Source organism: Hyaena hyaena, unplaced genomic scaffold, assembly GCF_003009895.1.
Source record: "Hyaena hyaena isolate Hyena2069 unplaced genomic scaffold, ASM300989v1 scaffold_594, whole genome shotgun sequence".
Lineage (NCBI taxonomy): Eukaryota > Metazoa > Chordata > Mammalia > Carnivora > Hyaenidae > Hyaena > Hyaena hyaena.
In genome coordinates, this window is record NW_024081227.1 from 1,068,363 (window position 1) to 1,089,955 (window position 21,593).

Below are 21,593 nucleotides of genomic sequence, written 5' to 3' on the forward strand. Positions count from 1 at the left end.
AAAAATATTTCTTGAATACCTCCTATTATGGACAAGACACTCTTCTGGGTAACTGTGTACCAGAAATACCAAGATGTATAAGCTTCTCCTTGAAAAGAGAGGATAATCTAGTATGTTTCCAATAGAGGTGCTCAAAAGGACTGACATATCTAACTGTTTTGAGCATTTACTATGAAATATACCTAACCATATTCTTAAAATTAAACCGTTTTCTTCTGGCATAATGTTAACTGTCACATCACCTGTTGAAAGATAATGTAGAACATTACTTCGGAGGAAACTAAGCTCTAAATGTGAAAGAATACATATAAAAAGGTAGTACCCAAAACAGCAACTATATTTAGACCAAAATTTACAAACAAAATGTATAGTTACAAATAGATTCTAATTAAGAGTTTACTTTAAAAAAAATCTACCCACCAATGCATTAAATATAAATGCACTTTAATCAGCAATGCAATTTTTAATAGACTTATGAAAACACTGATCATAAAAATGGTCTTCTGTACAATTTTGTATTTATTAAGAAGAGTAAGATAGAAAGCTATGCAAGGATAAATCCAAATATCCCAGGGAAGAGTTTAGTCAGAGCAAATTGAAACAAAATTTTTTAATAAAATAATAGCATGAACTGAAAATTATAGGAAGAGGAAGAACTGGACTCCTTAATTCATCACAGAACAGAATACGCTTTTTTAAAAGACGTTTTTAGGGGATAGTGCTTTTGTGGTTTTAGCAATGTATCATATTAGGAGACAAATTCAATCAATGTTAGGTTGAAAAACATCTCCATGTTAACTGTTTTTTAGTGGGAATGGTAAGGTTTTGCTCCAAAATAATTTGTATCACTCCAAGTAACTCCTTCATAAACATATGGTATATAAAATGAAAGCCATAAGAAAATTAGCTTTATTGTCAGATCTAGTTTTTAATCTTTGGGTTAAAGTAACCAATCAATGTATCCCTCCTATAATACTCTTTCTCCATATTATCAGTTACTTTGATGTAAATGGTGGCTTTCATTTAGGATGCTATCTCTTAATTGTCATTTTATAGTTTTTTTGTTTGAGGAGGAGAATTCATCAAAGTGGATATTCTGTAACTCTGTGGTGAATAAACTGCCTCAAGTCACATTTCTAGCTCAGAACTTTTTTGGTCACAGAAAATATCTATTAAAATATTAGCTTTGTGGCTGTAAAGTTGTCTGCTACCTTTTGAATCTGATTTTTAGTACCATCTTGAAATCACTTTATAAAGAATGCAGAATATACACTTTTGTATTTGGCTTTCTCAGAGTAAAGAGACAGGCTTTAACTAATTTGCTTAATATTGGCCTGGAAATTTGAAAGATTTTACTTAACATTAATTTAACTTTTTTGTAGCTATAACCTCATAATTTTAACACTGTCTTTTCTGCTATACTATTTCATTTGGATAAGGGTGATACAAATACATAACCAAATACTGGAAAATTTCAAATCAACCTGCTGCTACCAACCATGAACTCTAATATATGGGTATTTTTTTTTATGACTATCACTTTTGATATATTAAAATTATTCAGTAACTGTTTTTTGCACATTACATGAAAAATTAATTTTTAATATTTTATTGAAAGCATTAGGAAAATCATATTTAAAACAAATAAGTGGACTGTAACAACGCTGCATAGATAGTGGTATACGAGTTCCCTGACACTAAGTGACTTCTAGCTAACAAAAATTTCAGTTTTCAAGTCACCAGGTAGAAAATGGTAGAGGCATTGTTTCCTCTCTCTGAGGCTGCAAGAATGGCTTCAATGGTGAGAAGTCACACTATTTAAACAACAAAGATTAGATTATCCCCTAATTTAATTCCACTCCCCTCTTGTTAGTTCTCAGATATGAAAATTTAGAATGTTAAGAATTATTGGAAGGGAACAGGAGGTAAATTACCTCTTAGGGGATACCCTGATAAGTGCCTGCTTTAATCAGACAAAACACTGAATTAAGTTTTTAAAATTACGACCACACCATTATGCATAACTAAAATTGCCAACATGAATATTTTTTTAACATAATACATGTATATAAGGAAAAAAATGACCTGTTTCCAATCCTTTGACCTTCAGTAGAAAAAAATGTCACCACTAATGGGAGATTTGAAAAATAATTTTCATGGCATAGCATTAACAACTCCAGAGATCAGAATCATTTTTGAAGAGTGAAAATAACCTAAATCAATGAGAAATTGCTAAATTTCTTTTAAATGTTTACTTTTTGAAAGGAAAGATAATTTATTTGGAAGGAATTTGCCACTGGAAACATTGTTCATTACAACACTGTTACCCTGAGAAAAACTCTTAAGATTGCAAGTGCTTTCAGAGCCCCAACAGGAGTGGAGGAAGGAGCAATCTGTAGGCTTCTGGCTTCTTACAGTTCCCTACATGAAGGATGTTTCGATCTTACAACAAGTGATCTTACAACAAGTGATCTAGGCTTCATTGCTACACTGGTAAGAGGCCACAACCAAGACATCTGAATGTGGTAGACGATAAGTAAATTTTTGCATTCATTTTAGGCAGGCTTCTTCCTTTATTCTTTTTTAAGAGCTTGTAATTCTTCAAATGGTCTTGGACCCAAGCCTACTGTTCACAAAAAATAATCTTTTGTAAGCAAATTGCAAGTTTTCTTATAATAGTAAACAAACTGGTCTACATTCTCTAACCTATGCCTAGAAAATAAGGCATTAGTAATTCTTCACTGGCCACTGCAGAGCATCGACAAGTGTTTTCTTTCTAATCAGAGGCATATGCAAACATTCCTCAAAGTGCATTGTTATTTTTAACATCTCTTATGCATTTACACAGCGTCAGCATTTATGACTCCTTACATACTTTTAGGATAAAATGCTTATTCCCAACATCTTACATACACCATAATTACTTGAGAAAAGACAAAGTGAAACGAGCTACAGACGTAGCAAGATATTTTTCACAAATGAAAAAACAATATACAAAAAAATGGCAAGTTAGTGATAACCGGTAGTATGAACTCTCAGTAATATTCCACTTTGGGATCCAAATTAAGATTTGACAAGTTTGAAGCCTTGTCCTGTGTCCAGCACAGTAGGAAGAAACCAACTCATTTTTAATCTTTTCAAACACCTAAAACAAGTTTTGCAGATCCAAAACAGGTTCAGACCACACAACCAATTGGCCAAATGCACGAGTGGGTATGTGATCCGAGGGAAGTGTAACATCCAGTGCTTGGCCACGTCGCTGCCCGTTGGCAGATGCAGAGTGTAGTCACTCCACCGTTTTGACACCCCGTACACCGCTTTCACAGTGCGTCCCTTTTCAGTCCAGCAGATGGTATTACTGGGGTTGCAGTTATATTCTACCCAGTCTTTTGTGAAGTCGCCCAGCTGTGGCGGGTCAGCTTCTTCAATATCGATGGTCTTTGTCATCTCGGCTCCTTGCACTGCAATGTACTGATCGTTGATTTTTCTCACTTCCTTCACCCAAGGGGTTGGATTCTCACTGTCTAACACGATAATAAGGCGAGAACAGAAGGAACCGTTCTTTTCTCTCCACCATTCTAAAAGTGTGTCAAGGCGCAGTATGTCTCCGCCTGTGAACAAAAGAAAATTCAACAGAATAATAATTTCTGAAGGCTCCTGTTACATATATTTTCTTTAACTTCTTGGAATTAAATATGTAGGCAAAAAAATAAATAGATGGAACTTCCTTTTAAAGTATCTTTTCAGAAGAGTTTCTGTTTTTTTAAAGAAAGTTTTACCTTTCAACTTCAGGTAAAAAAAAAATCCTTGTTACATTAAAAAAGGGATACAGTATAATAAATCAAGAAAGTTGATTTCTAAGGTTAAATTTAGTGAAAAAATTAAAATTTAGAAATAAAAATATTTAGTGATAAAAATTAAAAGCTAATATTCCACATCAGGGGCAGCAACTTATGGCTCATGGGCGAATTCAGCATGCCACCTGTATTTGCATGGCCTGAGAGCTAAGAAGTGACTTTACATTTTTACATGGTTAAAAATCAAAAGACAAAAGTCTTCAGTGAAAATCACAGGAGACTTAAATTTCATATTATTGTTTCCATAAATAACATTCCTTTACATTCTGTCCATGGCTGCTTTTGCTCTATAATGCCTGAGCTGAGCAGTTACAATAGGGATCTTAGGACCTACGAAGCCAAAAATACCTGGCCTTTTACAGAAAAGTTTTGTCAACCCTTGTTCTACATTACTGATAAATGAATGTTACTTTGCCTCGTATGTAGGCACCTACCTAAGGAAAAAGAAACACTTTTCCTGCCTGTCCCAAGAATGAGTTTAGAATGGATTTTTAAATTCATTTTATACCTGAGAAACAACACAGGATTTAAAAATACACACACACACACACACACACACACACACACACACACACAAAAAGGTCTAAGCAAATTTGTCTTACAGCTAGTAGTTTGTACATCTGGTTCATTATACATAGGTTTTTTTTTTTTGGTGTTAATTTTTATTTTTATTTATTTATTTTTTAATGTTTTTTTATTTATTTGTAGGAGAGAGAGACAGAGAGAGACAGCGTGAGCAGGGGAGGGTCGGAGACAGAGGGAGTCACAGACTGAAACAGGCTCCAGGCTCTGAGCTGGCAGTCAGCACAGAGCCCGATGCGGGGCTCGAACCCACAAACCGCGAGATCATGACCTAAGCAAAAGTCGGACGCTCAACCGACTAAGCCACCCAGGCGCCCCTATTTTGATTTTTAAATATATTACACTAAAATACTATCTTGACTATTCAATTTTGGGCATCTTCTTAAAATTTTGTGCCGTAGGCAATTGCCATCCTCACTCAGCCTACTCCTGGCTCTGTCTCAATGGTACATTAATATTAATCATTCCAATTCCAGGAATGTATCCTAAGGAAAGCACAGAAATGGGGACAAAAATTACATATAAAAATCTTCTTCCTACTGCTAAGACAGTGTAAAATCTGAAACAACCAGGGGGAAGGGAAATAAATCATGAGGGAGTTTTATAATAAAATGGTATTTATAAAAACAGTTTTAATAATGAGAAAATATCTATGATACTAGGAGAAAAAGCATGACATGGAAGTATACCTAATGTAACTGCAGTGGTTATTGCTAGGTGTTTGGATTTTAGGTGGTTTTTGTTACACTCTCCTATATTTTCCACAATTTTCAATTAAGTTTTTGTTACTTTTATGATTAGAAAAAAGTCTTCACCAGGGGTGCCTGGGTGGCTTAGTCAGTTAAGCATCGAGCTTTGGCTTAACTCTCGTGATTTGTGAGTTCAGGCCCTGCACTGGGCTCTCTGCAAACAGCTCAGAGCCTGGAGCCTGCTTTGGGTTTTGTGTCCCCCTTGCTCTCTGTTCCTCCCCCACTCGCATTCTGTCTCTGTCTAAAAATAAATAAATATTTAAAAAAACATTTTTTTAAAGAAAGAAGAAAAAGGTCTTCATGGTATAATTTACTAGGACAGGCTCCAACAACCTCAGATATATAGTTCTACCTAGAGCAACCATCCTCTTTGCTAAACTAACAAAATGACAACACTGGAGAGAGAGGGAATCCTTTAGAATTTGAACTCCATGAGTAATCTGACCTCTGAAGCCAGGGTGTACAAATTCTGTATTTATAATTAATACTCCTCTATTCATCAGGCTGCTGTATCTTAGATTTCTGACTATGAAAAAGCTGTTTCATGAATTGCTTTCATACTCCTGCTTATCATTTCAGAGGCGCTATTTCAATACATGCCCTCTCCATATTACAAATGTTGCTTCACAGAGAGCTCCAGAAGATACCTTTTATTACATGGTGAAATATTAACTTTTTATTATTGCCAGTTCTATTCAATTTCTCTAGGAATCAGAGAATGACACAGATTACAAGAGCTATTATATAAATTCCATCTGCTGCAAAACATCATTGTCTAACCTGCCTTCTACAACTATTTCAATAAATATTTTAAAATGCACAGTCTACATGAATTCCCTTACATACATGCTCTTTAGATATCAATAAGAGATTTAAAAGAACATTAAAGTCTTTTCAATGAACTATTTCTCTTCTCCTGTTTTGTTTTTGTTCTACTTTCTCCTGTGAATGGTTCTATGTTGCGTTTGGTTTTTGGCCCAGATGCAAAGTACTTACATTTATCTCAGCTAACAACCATCTAATGCAGTTAAAGTAATTGAGACTGTTTTTTTAAAGGCTTTGTTTATCTGTGATAAACTGCTTTAGAGTTTATCTACTTTTTTTTCATTTATTTCTCTCGTCATTATATTAATTGTTTTTTACCCTCAAATAAAGAGGCAAAAATATCAGGTTCCTATTATGAAACCCCATAAATGTAAGAAGGCTACATATTCTAAGAAGCACTGTGAGTAAAGGTAGGTGATATAAGTGCAAATACAGATTCTCTTTCTCAGAGTGGTATTTAGTTCTGGACCTAATCTTAACTTGCTAACTCAGGTAAAATCCAGTCAGGATGTTTCCTATTTTACGGGTTTTTAGAAAGATAACTATTAATAAATTCTCAGGACTTAAAGCTCTTTGTCACGTGGGTTGGACATTTTCCTCAGTGCAGGGTGCTCAGTACTATTTTTTGAGTACTATTTGCCTTTGAGGGCTTTGTCTCGGGTAGCCCAGGACAGGGACTGATAGGAAGGCTCTGCCTCTGCTCCTCATTTGACCTGGTAACATAAGTGGGCTTGGTGTCTCAAGCTGAGAGAGTATAAAGTGACCAAATTAGGGGGCCAATCGATACCTCCTCTTCTGGGAGAAGGCAAAGCCATGTCAAGTGATGCTTTCTCCGTTGTGTTTTTCCACTTTTTACAATAAAATTTCCAACAAAGAAAGTTGCACATACAAGAACAAATCTTCTTGACTAAGAGAGGAATTCTATAATGAATGGTTAACTTACTGGAGACATAATTTAAAAAATATTATAAAGATACCTTTCCAGAATGTAACTGCTAGACATTTAACTAAAATAAAACCATACTCTAGAGTTTTTAAGTCTTTATAAATTATTTCTAACTCATAATGAATGAAAATTTAAGAACATTGATGAATATGTTACTTATCTTGGTGTCTATTATTTTTTCTATGAATTAAAAAAAAAGCTGATATAAATAGTAGTAAACTGAACATCTAGAATTTATTTCCAAAGCCATCTTTTAAAAGATACTTGAGGGGCACCCGGGTGGCTCAGTCTGTTGAACATCTGACTTTGGCTGAAGTCATGATCTCGTGGTCTGTGAGCTCAAGCCCTACGTTGGGCTCTGTGCTGACAGCTCAGAGCCTGGAGCCTGCTTCGGATTCTGTGTCTCCCTCTCTCTCTCTCAAAAATAAACAAACATAAAAAATTTTTAAATAAGATACTTGAAATAAATTTTAAAAGATTTAAGAGGAAATATACAAACTCTGTAAAAAATGTTTCTATTAATCCTTCACATTTACATGCAAGCTTACTTTTAATACTACTTTCTTAAAATACTTAAAAATAACTAAGGATACATGCATGACCACCAAAATTATGCCTTTTTCTTCATCTGATCTGGGGAGAGTTTATTATAAGCATTGCAGTAAGCAGTAAGTTTTCAATAATCAATCTCTAGTTTTTACTCTGAAATTCTATTTCTGTGAAGATTTTTGAATCTTCTGTGCTCAGGAAAAGTACATAGAATGCTATACTTTACCTAGAATTAAAATAACCATAAAGGCTAAAAAGGGATTTTCTACACTGAGTTCTAAAAAGTTACAGGCCAAGGAAAAAATTGCAAACTCTCTGATGTTGACTACCGTTTTCTACAGTATTTAAAAAATGGATAAATGATGCAAACAAAAATACATACTTAACCAGAACATGCAATTTCTCTACCATAATGGTTTTTGCTGCTGGCAGCACATGGTACAATGGGGAAAAACATACTTTATGGGTGAGGCAGATCTGGATTTGAATCAGAGTGCCTTCACTTACCAGTTGTATGACCAGAGACAGGTAACAACTTTAAGCTCTCATTTTATTCTTTGAAAAACGAAGATGACAGAGGTGAGAGTATTTAAAGTATTTCAAGTGAAGATTAAATCTAAGGTATATCAGGAACCAAGCATAGTAACTGTGCTTCACATGTGCCCGATAGATTTTGCCTTTACTTCTAGATAGCCATTAAGTTATTAAATATTTGCAAAACCAAAAATTACAAGAATACTCTTATGATAAAACCCTGGTTATAAATCTGGCATGAAATCTGTGAGATCATGATGGTTTAAACTCATTTCTACTTTAAACCTTGAGTTTGTTCCCTTTCTTCTGGAGTTCTGGTGTTAGGAGCCTCACCTTTGTCCTCCCATAATACTTGTTTGTATCAGTCCTGCATCTGAACATCCATTTCTACTTTATATTATGTCTATTTTACTATTTGTACATGTTCTTAGTATAAAACATCTAAATATTTACGGGAAAAAGCGGGATATAATTAAGTTCTATGATATTTTTAACATAAAATAAGAAAATTACTTTTTTTTTTTCATTACTGATTCAATGATTTCATCCATCTATCAGTTACTTAGGGATCCTTAGTACATGCTAGGATCTGTTTTAGGTGCAAATAATTCATAAAACAAAGCCCATGACTTACATGGTCTGCGGTTAAGAAGCCCGACAAATAAATTTACATATAAAATAGAGATCACTTTACCCTTGGCAGGGAGATTTAGGATTACTCCCTCATTTTACAGATGTGAGAACTGCAACTGAGTGAAGTTAGGTAAGTTGCCAAAAATAACACTGTTGTGCTAAAATCAGGGCCAGAACCAAGGTCTCCTGACTTAAGTGCTATTCCCACCATATCACATAGCCTGTTATTTCACATCCTGGTGAGCTTTCTAATACAAATAAAACGGACATGTGCAGAACTAACATTTAAAGACTAAGAAATCAGTGTCTATAACATTTAAAGACTTAGAACTATTAGTCAAGTCAATCAGCTTCTGAAATATGTAACTATATTTAATAATTCTGAAAATACGTTAAAGGGAAACTGGTAATAAGTCTCAGATTAGGCAGATGTTTTTCCTTCCAATCAATACAAGACATAATTCTCAAAACCTTTATAGAGATTACTAACACTATGCAAAATGGGTGTGCTAAAGAAAAAAAAGTCCCATGTATACTAGTAAACTGTGAAGCAGAAAATGGAGAATTTTGGAAATTTAATGTTTGAGTGTGAAGGGCAGATTTCCACAAATAGGTCTATCTTCATGACAGTGAAACTGTCAGAGGTGCATTTACCTGCAAGAGCCCACTCTCCTGTGCTGTGGGTATGCCCACTGTAATACAAAATGTACGTATCGTGTCTAGGTCCATCCACAGTCCGAAGTTCAAGAAAAGCTTTCAGTTTGGAATGAAGAGTATCAAAAGACAGTCCACTTGTGGAATAGTCACATCCATAGGTTTCAATCATGTGATATGCAAAAAATCTTTGGATCGCATTGAGCATCCCAGTAGACCTCAGATTTAACTCCTGTACATGTTCTGGTGGGAGAAGTGTTGGCTGACCGTCAGGACTGAAGGAAAAAAAAGATCATTTTAAAAAAAATAATCTCCATTCTATGTCACATTCTTATTCTTCATTTATAATTATCTAAGAATCATAATAGTTGCGGATAACTAAATGGCATGATTTAAATAAATGGCACGATTTAAAAAAATTGTGCCATTTAGTTATCAGCTTTTCTAAAGTTCCTATAATGCTAAGAATTAAGCTTGAACATCAAAGGTTTGTTTCTAAAAGTTACATTTTTTCCCCTTGGTTTATGCTTCTTTATTTTAATAACAAAAAAGATGAACTACCTTTCCCGTTTTACTTCAGCAGACTAAAAGTTACATTTTTAACCAATAAAATAACCACTAAACTGAAAGCTAGGAAAAGATATCCAAATGTAGATAATACTATTCTTTGCTGTATACTCCTATCCTTTCCCCAAATGACTGATAATTGAATAAGGCTTTCTAAAAGCAAGACTATATGGACTTTACCTGTGTTTCAAGAACACACCAGGTGGGGGGCGCCTGGGTGGCTCAGTAGGTTAAGCATCCGACTTTGGCTCTGGCCGTGATCTCACGGTTCCTGGGTTTGAACCCCATGTCGGGCTCTGTGCTAGCTCAGAACCTGGAGCCTGTTTCAGAGTCTGTGTCTCCCTCTCTCTCTGACCCTCCCCTGTTCACGCTGTCTCTCTCTCTCTCTCTCAGAAATAAATTTAAAAAAAACATTAAAAATTTAAAAAAAAAAAAAAAACCCAGGTGGAAACGATAATAAAAGAACTTTTTTATTCCTTGAGAAAATAATTTTAACAATGGAAGCAATATGTTTTATATTGCTATATTGAAAAAGACAGTCTTTAAAAAATTGCATTCATGTTCTACTAACTTAAGGAACATAAACGACAGAAGAAATTATCTGTTAGTAAATGGCATTTTAAAACAAGTATTAAAATTTCAGTTCACTGCCTTATATTACTGAACACTAACTGAAGACAGATCTGATCCTAGAAACCTTTTCTATAGAAAGGGTAGGACCTTTCCTTAGAATAATCATATTTTCTACTTTTTAGCTCAAGTATCAGCTAATCCCATTTATCAAAAAAAAAAAAGTTTAAATTGGACCCTGAAGAGTCTATCATTACTCAGAGTAAATAAAAGTTTTTAAACATTTGGAATAAATTAAAAAGAACTACAAGAGTATTATATTTTGAAAATAGTACACTTTTGAAAAAGTGAGCTATCACATTTTATATTCATATTCATACAAATATTAGGAAGATTATACTAGATTACTATACCTGCAGAAGTTGGTAGGAATCACAATAGCATATCCAACAGATGTCCCTCCTAAACAGTTACCCAATTCGTGGAAGAGCCCATGAGCCATGGATTCCAATGGTAAAACTATCAGAAACATGCTCAAGAAGATTCCATTTGTTGGCTAAAAGAAATTTAAAACAGCATGTTTATACAGTGTGTGTGTAACTGTGCTTATGTGTGTGCATATGTACATATATTTACATACATGAATATTTAAATATTTTGTTCCCACTTCCTAAAAAGATAAAAAGATCAATAACCTAAAAACAATTAGAAGTTGAAGCAGAGAAGTATCTATGGAAGAGCAATGAAATCTAAATTAATCTTGAAGCTTCCTGGAGATTGTGGCAAAGCAAATATGGCACATCATATTTTTTTAATTTGTCAGGTAACATCTTACCCAAACTAAAAAACAGAACACAGGGGCGCCTGGGTGGCTCAGTCAATTAAGCGTCCGACTTTGACTCAGGTCATGATCTCACAGTTCGTGGGTTCGAGCCCTGCGTTGGGCTCTGTGCTGACAGCTCAGAGCCTGGAGCCTGCTTCCGATTCTGTGTCTCCCTCTCTCTCTGACCCTCCCCTGCTCACGCTGTCTCTCTCTCTCAGAAATAAAAAACATTAAAAAAAAAACAACAACAATAGAACACAAACATAACTTTCTTGATATGACAGGAAAAGTCAGAAAAATTCTTTCCTGTTAAAACTCACATATTCTTAATCACTTTTTAAAGAGCAGACTCAAGTGTTGGCGGTACAGAGGTGAGTATACCTGTCTTTCAAATAACATACTCCATTACTTTATGAGAACAGTTACTTTAGAAAGGGTTCATTTTTTTCCCTGCGAAAAGGCCAAAATTGAGAGTAAAATCTAACAGAAAACTTAAGATTCTAAAGCTATCAAAATGAATCCTATTCTTATATTTAAACTTTAAAGTTTTCCTTTTAAAAGCTCTAGACTGTAAATACAAAATTGTAAAAACAAAGTGTAATATATATTAAAAACATATTACACTATAAATATATATATATAAAATATGTCATATACACACACACATATATAAAGGGCATTTAAGCATACTAAAAGCAGAAAATAAAAAGGAAGGTAAAAATAAAAATAAAAATAGGACCCATTTAAGTGAAAAGAAAATGGAAGGATGATAGTCACTCAGTCGTCATCCACAGCTTTACAACACTGATATTATTCCACATTCTCTGTGTTGCTACTGCACATATTATACAGTTATGCGCTTCTGTGCATGAACACACATTTTTCTAATGCTAACAGATGATTGTTTCAATCAGAATTTTAATAAAAAATAGGTGATTCCTATAATGGAAAGACGGATGTAATACCCTATTTTTGGTTCATTGTGTGTTCTCAACTGCATAAAATATAGTACATGCTCAATTTAGAAACATTAGAAAATACAAATAAAGGATAAGTGATTAAAATCACTGCAAGTACTGTCCTCCACACATGCTTTTTAAAATATTACCAGACTTCACACTATATACATTCATGTTTGTTTTTTTAACCAAAGTAGGATAATGTTTTGTAAACTTTCTAATATATTGTAAGCCTATTAGTAAAATTCTAAATCATTTGTAAATAAGAAATGGCATTCCTATGTATAAAATTTTAATTACCTGTTTCCCAATTATTGCTACTTAGATTCTTTTTAATTTTCTATTGTAATAAAACCAGAGTAAGTATTGAGTTCTCAGATTATTTTAAATCCCTTTGATAATTTGAGTTTCATCTTTGGTGAAGTGTAAATATTTTGCCCATTTTTTCATGGGGCTGACTTTATAATATTGATTCACAGCTTTGTTTCAGTTAAGACTTTTGTGGGATGTATAGCAAATGCTTTTCTCCCCCTCTTAATGTTGTTTTTTGCTTACTTCGCATGTTTTTAATTGTAATGTCATTTTGTGTAAATTAAATCTTTCTCCACCCAAAGGTCAAGATTATTTTACATTACACTTTAAAGCCTTTATTATTTTGATCTTTGCATTTTTAGGTCTATGATCCAAAATTAATTGATTTTTGTTTGATTATAATCTACTACACTTTTTTCTATTTGGACACTGAGTTACCCAACCCCCACCCAAAAAAAACCCTCAACCATTTCACAGTATTCTACAATGATGTTTCTGTCATACATCACGTATTCTGGGATTTGTTTTTATACTCTCTTCTGTTTCATTGGTCTGTCTGTCTTTTCAAGTATTTCCTTCGGCCTTTATTTCCTCCTTTCTTTTGGGACTCCAATAAAAGAGACCTTCTCATTGTGTCTTTTCTGAGACTTACTCTTCTGTATTTTCCCAATTTTTCTTTTGTGCTCCTTCGTACATAGCTCCTTCTGAAATGTATCTTTGAATTCACTAATGCTCACTTCAGCCTTATCTAATCTGTTGGTCTTGCACAATGAATTAATTTTGCTATTTCATGATTCTAAAACTTGTTACTTTTAAATCTGCCTTGTCATTATTTTATAGTTTCCAACTTCTTACCATTATGTACTATCTTTGCTTTTTTTCCAGTTTTGTAAATATGATGTGTTTGAGAATTCCATTATCTCAAGACTTTTTTGGTCATCTCGTCTGTTGTTCCTGCTGCTTCTTGCTCTTGATACCGTGTGTGTGTGGGTGTACCTGGTTATATTTATGAGCTGAACATGGTCTGCAAAAATACACACACATGCAGATATATGACTAATTTCAGGCCTAGGATAATGATACCTTTCTCCAAGGGGATTTTTGTCGTTTCTTCCAGGGAGTCGGGGCTATTACAACTAAGTATCATAATCCAGGTTGGACCACTTAATCCAGGTCAGATCACTAACAAAACACAAGCTCAGGATACAAATTCACGAGCACACTACATAAAGCTCTACCCTCTTCCTTCAGTGTGTCATCTTAAAATAGGAGGCAATTTACCAGAGACCCCCACCTCTGAAGTTCTAGACTGATTTTTGCTCTTCTTGATGGAAACAGAAGTGCAGCTCAGATTTAACCTTTCCTCCACCACTATGTCCAAAGGGCCCAGTGTCATTACTATCACAGAAGGTATGACTTGTATTTTCACTTATTGAAGTCTTTCAAAGGTTTCACTGGAGTTTTCTATTACTTAGTAAAAATGTCATAAGTTTCTTTTAACCTATTTCTAGGCATTTTATGTTTATTATTCTTTTTTTAGGCTTATTTATTTAGAGAGAGTGCACACTTGTGAGCAAGTGGGAGGGGAAGAGAAAGGCAGAGGGAATCCCAAGCAGGCTCTGTGCTGGCAGTGCAGAGTCCCACATAGGGCTTGAACCCACAAACTGTGAGATCACGAGCTGAACCAAAACCAAGAGTCGGATGCTTACCCAACTCAGCCACCCACGCACATGTTTGTTGTTCTATGAATGGAATGATTTCCGTTACATTTTCAAACTGATTACTTCTAGGATATTGATTTTTGTATATTTACATGTTGCTATTTGCTCCCTGAATAGTATTAAAAATATATATTCTCACTATACACCATTTACTTCTTCTTATACTACCAATACTATACAATTCCAAGAGAATCTGCATAGTTTCTCTACTGGCTAGGTTAATGATAATTTATCAACAAAATCAACCTTTTATGACAGAGTTTACAATGTTAAAGATGCAGAATAATTCTCACAACTATTCCTACAGCATTTCCACCTGATTTTTCAGTTCACTCTTCAGTTTGCCAGGTACTCATCTTACCTACAAATACTAATAATTTAACTTCTTTATTTTCCAAAGCATCTATTGCACATGTTGCTCCTCTTTTGTGTAGAGGTTTAATTGATCAAAGGATTACTTCTACATTTTGTCAGCCATTCATATAAAAGAATTACTAAATAACATGACCAATATATGACAACTTTATTATTTCTACCTTTAACTTGATGTAACTAGCACTTTTCTGATCAAGATGGTAATAAAGGAAACTAATTCACTATGTTACAATTTATAGCAAGGGTCATAAGCACCTTCAGGGTTGTGAAGCAGCTGTGATAAACAGTGGTAAGGATTCTAAAGGAAAGTGCATTGCTGCTTAAAGGCAAACATTTTCTTTTTTTTTTTTTTGAAGTATTTAAATAATTTATTGAAGTATAATTGACTTACAGTGTTAGTTTCAGATGTACAATATAATGACTTGACAATACTATACATTACTCAGTGCTCACCAGAATAAGTGTAGTCACCATCTATCTCCATATATTTTCGCAATATTATTTATATTCTCTATGCTATACTTTTCATCTCTGTGACTTATTTTATAACTGGAAGTCTATACCTCTTAATTCCTTTTATCTATTTTGCCCATACCCCCACCATTCACTTGCCCTGTGGCAACTGCCAGTTTGTTCTCTATATTTAAGAGTCTTAGTTTTGTTCATCTGTTTTGTTTAGATTCCACATGTAAGTGAAATCATACAGTATCTGTCTTTGTCTCATTTATTTAAGGCACATATTAAAAAATGTTCTGGCTTGGGGCGCCTGGGTGGCTCAGTTGGTTGAGTGTCCGACTTGAGCTCAGGTCATGATCTCATGGTTCAAGGGTTTGAGCACCACGTCCAGCTTTGTGCTCTGGTGGTTAACCTCTTAAATCCAACTCTTAATTTCGGCTTAGGTCATGATCTCATCGTTAGTGAGATTGGGTCCCATGTCAGGCTTAAGATTCTCTCTCTCCCTCTCCCTCTCCCCCTCCCACGCGTGCAGGAGCTCTGTAAAAAATTTAAAAACAATTTTTTAAAATAAATGTTAACTTCTCATTTTGTTTAATCAAAACATTTTTCTTTAGTTAAGACTTTATTAACTTGCTAACTCCTCATCTTTCCTATTTCCTACAGTAAAAAGAATGGAAGTTTCCGTTCCTAAAAGCTGGCCCAGAAATATTTAAGTTTGGCTGTATTTATCAAATCATGTCAAGGGTAGAGACTACCTTTGTTTAAATATTCATGTGTATGCAATACCACTGGTTATAACGGACTTCTTTGGAATTATCTTAAAGAATTTTATAAATCTAAAAAAAATTTTTTTTTTTAATTTCTGAGAGAGAGAGAGAGAGAGAGAGAGAGAGAGAGAGACAGCGTGATCAGGGGAGGGTCAGAGAGAGAGGGAAACACAGAATCTGAAACAAGCTCCAGGCTCTGAGCTGGCTGTCAGCACAGAGCCCGACGAGGGGCTCAAACCCACAAACCATGAGATCATGACCTGAGCCAAAGTTGGACACTCAACCGACTGAGCCACCCAGGTGCCCCATAAATCTAAAATTTTTATTATGAAATTAAAATATACTACAGTTTTACCATTAGAAAAAAGCATTGCATTAAACAGTTTATAATTTAACAATGAACTACAGTAATGATAAACTTCAAATGCCAGTCTGTGTGTAACTCAGGTAGGAAGCCTTATTAATTAATTTAAAATTCCAATTAAAATGTTAACTGACAGTGGTGATATTCAATACTCTGTCAGTTACACAACACTGATAATATTTAATATAAAAGAACTAAATAAGCAGATATTTAGAGGTTTACTGATCACAATTTGTATACAACAGATGATCTGTTTTTATAATCTTAGAAAATTGGTAATTTTATGCTGTCATTAATTTTTAAAAATCAAATTTAACAAAAAAATCATTAAATATTTTTATTAGGTTATTTTGAGTAACCAAGCTTAGAAAAACAGTATTAAATATACTATCAAGATAACATAACACAAATAAAAGTGAGCAGTTTGGCAATACAAAAAATTAGCAGTCTTAACTGAACAGATGGCAAATATGTCCAAGGGGAGAAAAAACAAATTTAGGATGTTTTATTCACTTGCCACTTTCAGAAGGCTTCAATTTTACTGGCATGCAAACATTTATAGCTTTAACCTAAAAGGCATTTGTGACTCTTGGTATACTCTATTATTTTAAATAACTCCCTGTAATAAATATGATCAACTTACCTAATCAAAACTATTAAGTGTAGGTACTTTCCTAGCTTTATTTCTCCAAATCACCCTATGGTCACTATCAAACTATAGGACATGATTCAAATTTTAAAGCAGATAGAATTTGAACACACTGGCAAACCAATAAACAACTGTTAAGTAATATCCTTTGTACAAAAGTAGTAACTAGCTATTCTCTACTCAGTGAGGCTTTCAAGTCATGGTCAAAATACTCAACCCTTTCATATCATAAAATTTCTCTGATAATAGGAAAAAAATTTCTTTATGTGATATACAGACACCAATTACAGAATTTCATTTTTAAAAATATGACATTTACATAATAGATAAAATTATTGTTTAGAAGTATTTTTGTAGCAGTCACATTAAGTAAACCAGATATGCAAAATAGTATACATGGAAATCTAAAGAAAATGAAAGTCCAACTAAGAAACAGAATATATAAGTGTATATTACAAAGCAATATATAAATGGAGGTATTATGCTCTTTAATGTGAGAAATCCATATTTAAGAAATAACAGGCAACCTCCAAAAATTTGCTCAGTACAGGAAATTTTAAGAACATTTACAAAAGCTACTTCACAGTTTTAAAGTCAAGAGATATCTTTATACAGAGGCAATAGGGTCTAATGGAAAGGGCTCAAGCTTTGGAGTTACACTTTGATTCAATCCTAGTTTAGCCATTTACCATCTGTGTGTACAAATTAATTAACCTTTGAGTCTCAATCTATAAAAGGGGACTAACATTTATACTGTGAGCTTATACTACAGATTAGAAATATGTGAAATATGACTAGCACAATAAATGGTAGCTATAATTTGCAATGAAGCATTTTCAAATTGAAATGAAGTCAATATGGGGCTTAGTCGGTTAAGCGTCTGACTCGCTTAGGTCATGATCTCACGGTTCGTGGGTTCGAGCCCCGCGTTGGGCTCTGTGCTGACTGCCAGCTCAGAGCCTGGAGCCTATTTCAGAGTCTGTATCTCCCTCTCTCTCTGACCCTCCACTGCTCAAGCTATCTCTCTCTCTCCTAGAAATAAAAAAAAAAAAAAAAAAGTCATTATGAGCAAGACAATAGAAATCTAAATGACTATTACTTTTTCATCTAAATGACTACTGCTGTGTAGGAGATATTGATGTAAAGTTAAAGTTCTAGTAAATGCATTAGAAATCTTGTTTTTCTTGAGTAATCTCAAAATAGAAACAGCAAAGATAGACATTTTTTCGACTACAACCCTAACAAAGGTGAAACAACAGTGGTATGGGAATCAAACTCAGTCTACTTTATCTTATTTTTCCTGTGGTCAAAATAAAGAGGTTACATTAAATAATCTTTATGCTCATTTCCAACTCTAAAAATACATGGAAGTAAGTAAAGTGGTTAAAAGTTGTGAAGGCAGATTGCCTGGATTCATACCAGGTCCGCAGCCTTGAGGAGGTTTCCTAACCTCTCAAGCATGTTTCTTCTCTATGAAATAGCAATAATAATGATACCTATATCTCAGAATGTCATGAGAATTAAATAAACACAAAGTACATAGAATGGTGTAGAGCACACAGAAAACAGTTAACAAATGGTAAATCTTATTATTAAAATGGAAAACATACTCTCCAGTCATTAAAATGTTTAAAGATTTTTCAAAGCTGGAAAATCATCCAGGAGAAAGATGAAATACCTTGTTTTTACTTCAAGAAAAACAAAATTAGGGCCACTGTTGGTGTCTTAGAAAAAATAAAAAAAGTACTCCTGCTTCATAGTGTTCTGGCAGAAAGGATAAAACATCAAATGAAAAGAATGCCTTCTAGTTAAAAAGAATTCATGCTTCTCCCCCTTTGCCATCTAGACTAAAATAGCTCAAAACTTTAGGAAGAGAAATGAAACAAAACAAAAAATTATGAAGCATGTGCACTTCTAGTTTTGGCAGCAGATTTAAAAACTCCCTGCTCCCCATGCCAAGTGAAGTAATATGGCTGATCCTGCCATCTTGCTAGAAATGAAACTGCTACATCTGTGGATTTCATCCCTTCCTTGGATGCAAGGCTGATCTTGTTCCATCTGTCACACACAGTGATTGCCACTGCTTCTCCTATAGAGAAATCAACTGTGATTATGGTTTTTCTAGTTTGAGTCAAAAGGCTTCTGCAAAAAGTTGCTTCAAACTCCCATGGAATCTGCAAATGACAATGGTTGGCAAGGAAAGGCATATAAAATCTCATGTGAATGATAAAGAGAATCTCTAAACATAAGAGTGAGCCATGGGGTATACTTCCTTGGGTATCTGCATGCTTTCCTCTCCTTTTATCCTTATGTGAATTATAAATTATCACAATTTCTGGAAAGCCTATAGCTGAGCAATAATACTAGCACCAAATGTTGTGGTACTGTGTAAGTCTGTCTTATTGACTTATTTTTTAAAAAAAAGGATAAAAGAGGAAAGCAAATAGCACATTCAATGAACATAATACAAATTGCAGGAAACATCAGCTGTAATGTTCCATTTTAAAGCTAGAATGAGATTATGAATAGAACACAACAGAAGTTAATGGTAAAATTCCAGATTTTTAATGTAAATGACTTAGAAAGATACTACTGACTCATTCTGAGAATGTTATTAAACTCAGGAAAACTAAGGAAAAACAAAAAACCAAGCTATCCATGTGGGATTAGCTAAGATTCTATTCAAGTGAGGTCAAAGATTTCTTAGATATGACATCAAAAAATTCTTAAAAAAAAACTGATAAAATGGACTGTGGCAAAATTTAGAAATTCTGGTCTTCAGAAAACATGTTAAGAGAAAAGATAAGCCACAGACTGGGAGAAATATTTGCAAGTCATATATATGATAATGGACTTATATCTAGAATATATAAAGAATTCTCAGAACTGACTATTAAAACAAGCAATCCACAATTTTAAAAACTGCCAAGATATCTGAACAGGTACTTCACTAAAGACACAGTGTAGTAAGCAAGCACAGAAAAGCTACTTAACATCAACAGTTATTGGGATAACAGAAAATAAAACCACAATGAATTATCACCACACACCTATTAGAATGGTTAAAAAACAGATAATACCAAGCACCGGTTATTACGTGCAGCAACTAGAACTCCTATATACTGCTGGTGAGAATGCAAAATGGTATAGCCATTGTGAAAACATTTTGATAGTTTACTAAACATAATTCCTGTTTATTTTATTTTTTTAAATATTTATTTTTGAGAGCCTGCAGGTATATATGTGTGAGCAGGGGCGGGGCCAAGAGAGAGAGGGGGACATAGGATCTGAAGCTGGCTCCACACTGACAGCATAACGCCTGATCATGAACTGTGAAATCATGACCTGAGCCGACCGAAATCAAGAGTCAGATGCTCAACCAACCAAGCCACCATAGCACCCCCATCATTCACGTTTATGACATGACCCAGCAATCCCACACCAAGTAAAATAAAAATTTAGCTTAACAAAAAAACCTATGAATATTTATAGCAACTTTTATAATTAACCAAAAAGTAACTTCAATATCCCTCAAGTGAGTAATGAATAAACTGTGAGATACCCATATGATGGAACACTGCTCTGCAATATAAAGGAACAAACATTTACAAACAACATAGGTGGATCTATATGAATTATGCTAAGTGAAAGAAGCTAAATTCAAACAGCTATATACTATATGATTTCAACATATGACATGACATTCTGTGAAAGCAAAGTGTCTAGGGAGAGAAAACCGATCAGTGGTTATCAACTACTGGGGTTGAGAAAGGGAATGACTCCAAAGGGACAGAAGAGAATTTTAGGGGGTAACTGAACTCCTCTATATTTTGATTGTGGTAGTGGTGATCACACAACTATATATATTGTCAAAACTGCAGAATTATACACTAAAAGGGATAATACTGTATGAAAATTTTTCCTTAATAGAAAATTCTGTATATAATAGCTAAGTAAAACTAACAGAACCCAAAACTAACATGCAAAGAAGCTTAAGATAAGAAAAAGTGGCTAAGCCTATTTTTGGCAATGAGGGTCCAAGCTACAGTTGTACTCCACTAGGAAGCTTAATCTCATATTTTTGTTTGTTTGGTTTTACTCCTCCAGGAATAAAATAAATTTTTTTTTTCACTCCTAAAAAATATGCTTTAAAAAATAAACCTACTATAAAATGTTTTGTAAATTCCAAATGCTGCTAGGTCATTAACTCAATGAAACCCATTATCCTACATTTCCATCTGTTCCCTTTATTCCCTCTGTATCTTTTTAACATTTTTAGACTACTCACACATCAGAACACTATTCAACTCTACATTTCATCAACTTATTTTAAGTTCTCTTTAAATTTTATTTGTCAACAAGATCTTAGGGGGAAAATTGCTGTGCTAAAGGTAAGACTATCACCTTAGCCCAGGTGCTTACCTTTTGCTCCTAGCTACACTTGATTTCCAGCTACCTCTACTTTCACTAATCCTATCTTTGGCTGACTCATCTGCTCAAAAGGTTTCTTTAATTCTTTTTAATTAGTTATTTTTTCTGCTATAGTGGGTCTGCCCCCACCCAATCAGTGGAACTATTTTTCCAGTTGAAATCCACTAAAGGATATTTTAATGAGGCAATGGGAAGTGTCAGTTTTCACTTGAGTGAAAACTCATTTCTTACTCTCAAAGAAATGTGAAAAATGGTTTTATATTATATTGT

The 21,593-nt window shown here is 34.1% G+C and overlaps 1 protein-coding gene across 1 annotated transcript in view; it reads right to left on the bottom strand.

Annotated features, from left to right (window-relative positions):
* Positions 1-427: 427 nt before the first annotated feature.
* TMEM168 (transmembrane protein 168) overlaps positions 428-21,593 on the bottom strand; it is a 31,405-nt gene continuing 10,239 nt past the window's right edge. The window contains exons 3-5 of the mRNA XM_039256915.1: positions 10,880-11,022; positions 9,330-9,604; positions 428-3,611 (exon numbers count right to left, since the gene is read on the bottom strand). Of these exons, the coding sequence (XP_039112846.1) occupies positions 3,064-3,611; positions 9,330-9,604; positions 10,880-11,022 (966 nt within the window). The 3' untranslated portion in view covers positions 428-3,063. The remainder of the gene's footprint in view (positions 3,612-9,329; positions 9,605-10,879; positions 11,023-21,593) is intronic.